Raw genomic sequence first — 8,873 nt, forward strand, 5'->3', positions numbered from 1 at the left:
TCCTGGAGGCACATGTGAGAAGAATTATAATAAATGCCTGAGTCTTACAAAGGCTTTTGCTGGAACACTGAATTCCCTAGATTTTTGTTTTTGACCCATTAAAAAACTTAGTATCTAAAACAAGTGGTCAAAGAAATGAGAATTCAGCCTAAGAGTAACTTACAAGTTGACACTTCCCTTGTATTATCTCCCATAAGAAATTAGGATTTGCCAAATACCTTTCTATTTCAAGGGTATTTAAAATATAAACATTCAAAACTGAAGACTGGCTTCAGGTCTTTTTCAGGTGGGTGCGGGAAGAGGAACAGTTAATAGGGAAGACTTGATTCCTCAGGAGTACAGCAAGTGTTGTTGTTTTTTCCCCCCTCTTAGCTCTTTAGTGATCTCAGCAACATGCAGGGCTCCTCATTTGGCCTCTGCTTGATCAAGGAGTCCTTTTTTTTTTGGCTTCTATGAACCTCATCTTCTGGAGAAAGGCAGAAGTGGCCCTGTTCTTACACTTGACTGCATTAGGGTTAATGTAATGGATCTTGCATCTTCAATCTAGCTATTTGTGGCATTTGAAAGGAAATAAAAGATGCATGTTAAACTACCCAATTATCCGTTCTGAACTGGGCAGGAAAAACAACAGATACATATGTAAGAAAGTTAGAAGTTTGTACAGAAAAATACCAAGAAAATGGCAGAAGACACTTGGGATCTATGCCTAGTTAGGTGTTGAAAATAAAAGGCTAAAATGTGCAGTTTAACTTGGCCATAAGGTAGGACTGACTGCCAGCAGCTGCGGGTGGAGTCAGACGTGTTTACATGCAGGGTTCCCTCCCCAGGCAGACCAAGCACCAACACCAGTGTTTACAGTGTAAACAGCCTCAGCACTTTCCTAAGTCCCCCAAGACTCAAATTCTTTAGTATAAAACCAGGTCAGTATTTCTTATTGTGCTTCAAGTCTTTAAAAAGACTGAGATTATAGGCACTTCATGCTGCTATAGATAGGGTTGTGTCTGCATTAGAAAAAATTACAATTTAAAATGGGGAGGACTTCTTCTTGAGATTTTGTTTTCAGACATAAAATATGCAAAATGAGATTTTTCAAATTTGTATGTGATACATTTACCTAACTTTTTTTGTAGCTCTACAAAGTAGCCAATAACTATTGATTCAAAACATCTTATACTTTAGAGCTCCATATCTCATTTCCTTACTGACAGAATTCGGCATGCAGAATCTTAATTAGTGCCCAAAACCTGAGTTGCCATTTCCTTCAATCTGAGAAACTGTTCATCATCTCCACATTGAGGCTTGCAGGGATGTTCATAGAGAACCTAAAGTGAGCTGTCCAAGTCATTTCTCATTCACTTCCAGCTTTATGGGACACCTTGAGATGCACTGCTCAGCATGCTTTAGCGTAAATTACAAATATTTTAAGTCTGATTAAAATGTTTCTCTGCATTCATGAAACTTGGTTTTAGCACATATAGTCACTTGTTCCCCACTTGTGATTAGTTATAAACCTCTAGGCCAAGTCCTACATTAGAATGGCCTTTTTTTCTTGATGTTTGCAATAATTGCTTCCTTGCAACAAAGACATTTTTGAAATACAGTTTAGGCTGTTGGTGGAAGGGACAGACATTGTTTTACTGTCACTAACTTGGCCCTGAATTGTTGCTCACAAGGTGGGTAGACCTTATGCTTTTGGGGTTTGAGTGCAGGCCTTGTACAAAGTAAAAGCTACTCATGATGTGTCTTCAACAAGCTGCCCGGTTTTCTCCATCAGCAAACTTACCAGTCTGTAGCTGCTGCTTTCCAATGGTTTTTTGTTGTTGTTGTTAAATGTATAGCAATGAATGTAGATTTAATTCTTTTAGTTAAGCTCTTGCAAGAATTGTAGAGAACAAACCTTCTCTTAAGGAAAGGAACCTCCTAAAGGAAAAAGCACTTGCTCCTCAGAGTCCCCAAATCCCTTTTTTGGCTTTGCATTGTCTTTTCTATTTATCATTAAATACGAGTAACATTGGTCATCTTGAATTCATAGTTGGAAAACCAGAACAGCCAGCACTAGTCTAAGTTGAGCTGCCCTTTCTCTGCAATTAATTGTGGTTCACTGGTTTAAAAGAGATAACTGGGAGTTCTGGGTGGATCAGAACCATCAGGCGAGAAAGTGTATTAGTGTGAATTAGATATATTGACTACCTGCTCTGCTTACTGATGTTAAGAAACCAAACTAATCTGTAATTATAAAGCACATACTTTATGTGCGGGGCTCTGCCTCCTGGCCAGTAGACAATTAAGGCGGCCTAGGGAATACCATCAGAAAAGTGCTAATTGTATTGGGGTATTACAAAAGCAGACCTAGACAAGCTGTTCATTTAAGTCGTACCTTTTGGTCAGAAAAAATTTATTTAAAGGTTGTGATCATGTAAAATGACTCAAACCTTCTAGCAAAAATATTTTTTTGAAAAATAAATGAAATGCCTTTATAAATGTGTGTGCTCTTGTATTAAATAACATGTACTGTTTGGTGAGTAGGAATTTTCCAAGTGACATTTCAGTCATGACAGCACTCATTTATGAATATGACCAATGAAGGCTCCAAGCAGCCTATCCTTAAAAAACACTGTCCAATAGAATTGTCTGCAGTGATGGAATCTATATACATGAGGCTAATATGCAAAGTGTCCCCTTGGGAGTTCAACCAGAGACTGGGAGTTCGATTGCTCGCTATGGTGAGTGCTGACCACCAGGGGTTGGGGCGGAACAAAGGAAGGCCCTGGCCATCAGTCAGCAGCTGGAAGGAAGGCCCCAATCAGCCCTGATCACTGGCCAGGCCTAGGGACCCTACCTATGCATGAATTTCAAACACCGTGCCTCTAGTGTTCTATATTTGCATCCACTACAGCAGCCACTAGCCACATGTGGCTGTTGAGCATTTGAAATGTGGCTAGTGTGAATGAGGAACTGAATGTTTTAATTTAATTAGCTACATGTGGCTAGTGACTACCATACTAGATAACTGTCATATCAAAATGGGCATGCAAATTCTGCACATTATTCGTAGATTTCTCCCCCAAACGTAATCATAAATATTCCAGAGTAAGATGGCTCCACTGTCCCTCTTTATAGATGAGGAAATGGGCACAGACAAGGATAAGTTGGTCCAACTTTATTGAAATCTGTTACAGAAGTCACAATTCCATTAGAACCACTGTCTGTGGTTTTAAGGTCTGTAGAAATCTCAGTTATGTTTTACTAAAATAAGAATATAAAATACATGAAACTCAAACTATAGTGTAAAAAGAAATTTAAAAAGTCAATAGTATGTCCTCATAAAATTAAAATATCTGCAAATGTTTTTTTCTTAAGCACTTACAAGTAGTTATAGCTCTTATAAAAATTCAAATAACCGGTTTCAATGTAATGAGAAAACCTATACTTACCTAGTGTCAAAGATGTTCACATTTGAGATACTTCAGCCCCACAAACTACAAGAAGTTTGGAGATACTTTGTTGCTAGATGAAAAAATGCCACTTATGTCAGGAAAAATTATATCAGATTAGCAGTTTTAAATGAATAATAGAGACAACCAAAGTGTCCTGCGATAGGGGATTGGATAAAGAAGATGTGGTACATACACACAATGGAATACTACTCAGCCATTAAAAAAAACAAAATACTGCCATTTGTGACAACACAGATGGATCTAGAGAATATTATGCTAAGTGCAATAAGCCAGTCAGAAAAAGCTAAGAACCATATGGTTTCACTCATGTGTGGGATATAAAACTGAAACTCATGGACACAAATAGCAGTGTAGTGGTTGCCAAAAGGAATGGGTGGGTGGGGATGAAGGGTACCTAATATATGTTGACAGAAGATTTGACTTTGGGAGGCGGGCACACAATACAATATATAGATCTTGTATCCTAGAAATCTACACCTGAAAACTCTATGATCCTATTAAACAATGTCACCCCAATAAATTAAAAAAGAACAACAGTTCAACACACTATTAGAGAGAAATTGCCTCTTGCCTTACAAATGCAAAGTAAATACTCTAGACTCCTCTCTGTGGAGACTGTTGCTATCGAGGCTCTGAAACTCAGTAAGCACAATTAGTAAAAAAAAAAAAAAAAAAAAAAAGACAGACTTCAACATGACAATTGGCCAAAACATATTTCCCGAGGAAAGCATTTCTGATCGTTTTTCGTTAGGCAGTTTCTCAATCTTCAAGCTCTTTTTTCAGACCTACTCTATTCCCAAGATCACTCTGAAAATGAAAACAATAAATCTGATGGCCCTCACAGCAACCTTCAACATGTCAAGACAATGTTTTAACTAGTGTCCTCTGATATTTCATCCCATTTCCTACTGACAATGTCCCCCACTTCCCTTAGAGTATTTGAGGTTCTTCCTAATACAAACCAACCCTGGCTTTTTTTAGCTTTAGGTAAAACACACCTTTTAAAAAATGTGCTTAGTAAATACCCTTCAAGTCCTGTACCTAATTTACTGACATATAAAGCATGTGAGCAGGTTGTATACCCTGGGACTGACTAAGGCTTACTTTTGCACCAACTCTTTAGGAAGGTCTCTTGACTCCCTAAGTTTGCCTTTAGAGATTAGCATTCAACATAGGGAAAAATTCAGTTGTCTGATCCTAATTTAGAGCAAAGATATGAATATAACAAAACTCCTTTTATTAAACTTTATCTCAAGGCAACTAAAAAAATTTTTAGATGATTACAGGCCCCAATGTGTAGACCATGAACTTGCTTACACACAAACACGGTAAACAAAATTGTAAACTTTTTCCAATTTTCCTAAAAGACGTGTGATGTTTTTGGCTGATAAATCAACATTATAGATAAACTCCGTTGCCAAGGAACACGATTTTTGACCTGGTAAGAAAATCATTCCAGTAACCTTACACATGCCCAATATTCTAAGACTAGAATTAAAGGCATTCTTTTGGATTCTGTCCTTTAATAATTTTCAGAGGAAAGCCATGAAGTGGTGTCTGGCTCAGTAGAGACATTGATCAAATATTTGTAAAAATGGCAGGTTTGCAGACCTTAGGTAATGTACATCAAATTCAGCAGGCCAAAGGAGTGAGTTTTTCATGATGGTTTTTGCTCACTGGTTTTGGGCCAGTTTTCCATAGCCTCCTCTCCCAGCATCATAGTCTTGTCGATACTCATCTCGTACCTTAATGAAAAGAACACAGGTTACAATATAGAGAAGATTGGTGTAACAAATATGCCTCCCATAAATATGTCAAACAGCCAAGACTTTTCAGATATAATGTGAATGAACATTCAAGCAGGATATAATTTTTTAAAGCAACTGCCTTGCAGAATTATCTCAGGCTACCTCATAGTTTGGTTTTCTTGTTTTGTTTCTTACCAAACATCAGGTGTATACTCATTCACCATCATTCAAAAATAGCTCATTGCAAGGTACTTAAATTAGGCTATTTTAAAGTAAAAACAAAATTCATTTCAGTGCATTTTGCTTTTTAAAATATATCTTTATTGATTTCAGAGAGGAAGGGAGAGGGAAAGAGAGATAGAAACATCAATGAGAGAGAATCATTGATTGGCTGCCTCCTGCACGTCCTCCACTGGGGATCAAGCCGGCAATGCAGGCATGTGCCCTTGCCCGGAATCGAACCTGGGACCCTTCAGTCCGCAGGCTGACTCTATCCACTGAGCCAAACCAGTTAGGGCACATTTTTGCTTTTGTTCTAGACACTTTTGCAGGTGGAAAATATCTAACCTCTAGCAAAAGTCCAGTAATGTACAGAATATATCAATGCATTGGTTAAGAAAGTAATTACTAATCCCAATGGGTGATTTGAGATTCACTTCAAGCCCAAGTTAGAGGCACAAAGTTATTTTCAAAAGAGCAAATACAAATAGACAAAACACTTGTCATTAGGACTGGAATCCCAGGTAAAGGCTGAGCCCAGAGAACCTTCCTGCATACCTGGCCTCCAGACCGTCCACGGCCATACTGCCTGCCCTCCTTAAAACCTGCATCCCAGTCTGTGCGAATGATCCGGTCATCCAGACGAGTTCCGTTTATGTACCGCATGGCATTTTCTGCATCTGCTCTTGAGTAGTACCTTAAGTATAAGTATTAAGGAACACTACATAGCATTTCTCTAAACCTTTTTGGAACTACAAAAACTCAACTAGATGGAGTTTAAAGACATCAGTTTGCAAAGGCCTGTTTGAGGTTGGTCCAGAAGCACTAGAGTCAAATATGACACTTGTCCATGGCTACATTGATCATGATTTCCTGAATAATCCTGTTAATAACTATTTGGTCCCATTCTCTCCATATTTTGATTGCAAAATATAAAATGTGTTCAGGGCAGGTTTAATGCCGCAAAATGCACTCATCTAAGGAATCAATACCATCCATATTTGGAGCTGTATATTCAAGAACAACCTTAAGAGAGGTCACAGTGCATATGGAATTGCCATTGTATTTCATTAGAAGGAAAAGACTCAGAAATGCTGATCTAGACATTTTCCCCCTTGTCTTGAATTACACAGGGAAACACTTGCTGAAATTCCAGTGTCCCACACCCAGTAATTTGTTGAATGAATGGAATGCATGCTAAAGGGCAAACAGAAAAACAACACTGCCAATGCAGCCTCTCTTGGGTATTTGCCATTATGATTGTTGATCTTTGACTTTACAAGAAAAATGCAAAAATACTAGTTCTCAGAGACTGATTATTATCTTTGAGGAGGATTTTGTCTTTTGTGTTTTCATTGTTCTCCCTGTCCCCTGTGAACTACTGTTACCAGAGGCAAAAGCAAAACGTGGACACTCTGATCCCTTGCATCTGAAGGGAGAATGGAAGGAAGAAGCTTGTAGAGCCCATAAATTAGACACCAAAATCAAAAGTGGGGCTTCTGGATCGAGCTGATAGTGAGCACATTTCCCTCTTTCCTTCTCAAGACCCCCATTTAAATTAGAAAAGAAACATACACCCAGGAAAGAGAAGAGGCTAGCAGCAGACTAGTGATTCAACAAAAGCCAATGGGAGAGTGTTCATGGATGAAACAAAGTCTGAAATATTCTGAAGGAGCTTAAGGAGACAGTAAACCCAGGCGGCTCTTACCTAAGTTGAATAAAAAGTGAAGCTGCAGAAAAGGTTTAGTTAACAGTGTCTACGTGGGAAGGCTTGCTAGCAGGAGGGCATTAATCCCAGGCAAGTACAAATCAAATGATGGGGTTCTGAACAAACTGTCTGGAGAAACTAGGGCACAGTCTTGATGTGAGCTGGCCAAAATACAATCCCCTTTTTTCATGGCATTTGGTAAACCCACATATCAAAGGTAAGGCAACAACTGGAGACAGCAGCTCTGCTTGGGTCCACAAAATCACTCTTCTTTCCCCTCATTATGATTGCAAACCCAAAGATCACCAGACCTTTATGGAAAATTCACAGCATAAATACAACCAAAAGAAACAGATCATTCAGGACAAAGAAAAAATTTCACATGTTAGATCATGTTTTAAATTTCTCAGAATATAAAACAAAACGACCAAAGAAAGAAAAATATTAGGAAAAGAAACAGATAAATCCGGAAGTTTCAATATTTAGTTTCCTGGGAGAGAATAAATGATTATAAATACAGTTTTGGTTTTTATCTACAAACATCTAATATAATGAGTATACCTAGTATAATTATATACATCTAATATAACGATACATACTACAGAGCCATTTTAAAAAGAGGCAGACCTACATGTGCTAATATGGAACAATCACCAAGAGGACTAGTATACTGCTACCCAGGCACAGGACTTTTTCTGGAGATACCCAAGACACTGGTAACTGTCTCTGGGCTTAGAATGATACTATTCCCTTGACTTTTAAAAATTTATTATTATTATTGATTTAAGAGAGGGAGAGAAGAGAGAAATATCAACTTGCTGTTCCACTCATTTTATGAGTTCAATGGTTGAGTCTTATATGTGCCCTTGACTGGGGATCGAACCCACAACCTTGGCCTATCGGGATGATGCTCCAACCAACTGAGCTCTCAGGTCAGGGCTTATGTGAGAGAAACATTGATTTCTCTCTCCCCCCGTTCCTCTTTCTGTAAAATCAATAAAAACATATCTTTGGGTGAGGATTAAAAAAAAAAAAGAACTGTAAACAAAGCATTGATTTCAAGAACAAAATGTAAATGTTACCAGCTTTCACAATGTAAGAGTGCAGACATACTGGACAGAAGGTAAGAAGATGAAAGAAGAAGAGACAGAGATAAGTGTAGGGATGCTAATTAGCAAATATCCTCACTCATTGTTTTTAAACAGGTGACTAACCACTCAGGTCCCATCCTCATCCAACAGCCACCTAAGACACAGGAAGGATACTCCACAAAGCAGAAACCACATGCTGTTTTCTTCATTTTATCCAGGCCCATAATGATTTTCTTTATGTCACCGCTTTTGCTGAAGAGTTCATAGATTTGTTCTTCAGTTGTATAAAAGGAAAGATTTCCAACATACAATGTACAGCTTTTCTTCAGTAATTTTTCCTGTTCTTCATTGTCACCCTGAATTTCAAATAGAGAAAAAGTTAAGCAACACAATCTAAGAACAGCCCTGCTTAAATAGTATTCCTATTATCAATTCTGCTTCGGAATCAGCTTCTCTTATCATCCCAATCTACCACAAATACTCTGAGGGGGCTTGGGGGGGAATGAGAGAGAGAGAGAGAGAGAGGGGAAGAGGGGGAGAGAGGGAGGAGGAGGTCAGCCCTGCTATAGTATTCCTATTATCAATTCTGCTTCGGAATCAGCTTCTCTTATCATCCCAATCTACCACAAATACTCTGAGGGGGCTGCTT

At 38.4% G+C, this 8,873-nt stretch overlaps 1 protein-coding gene across 2 annotated transcripts in view; it reads right to left on the reverse strand.

The window, feature by feature from the left end:
* Positions 1 to 200: 200 nt before the first annotated feature.
* Positions 201 to 8,873, reverse strand: part of NCBP2 (nuclear cap binding protein subunit 2, 20kDa) — a 12,326-nt gene continuing 3,653 nt past the window's right edge. Inside the window, exons 2-5 of one of the 2 annotated variants that reach the window (XR_001363469.1) lie at positions 8,399 to 8,580; positions 5,984 to 6,122; positions 5,070 to 5,203; positions 201 to 547 (exon numbers count right to left, since the gene is read on the reverse strand). Coding sequence is in view for 1 of the 2 variants with exons in the window: in XM_005873171.2 (XP_005873233.1) it covers positions 5,132 to 5,203; positions 5,984 to 6,122; positions 8,399 to 8,580 (393 nt within the window). In the remaining variant the exon portion in view is untranslated. Of the gene's footprint in view, positions 548 to 4,674; positions 5,204 to 5,983; positions 6,123 to 8,398; positions 8,581 to 8,873 lie in introns of those variants that run through there. The other variant, XM_005873171.2, reaches the window with a different exon arrangement.

Source organism: Myotis brandtii, unplaced genomic scaffold (genome assembly GCF_000412655.1).
Source record: "Myotis brandtii unplaced genomic scaffold, ASM41265v1 scaffold4, whole genome shotgun sequence".
In the NCBI taxonomy this organism is placed as follows: domain Eukaryota; kingdom Metazoa; phylum Chordata; class Mammalia; order Chiroptera; family Vespertilionidae; genus Myotis; species Myotis brandtii.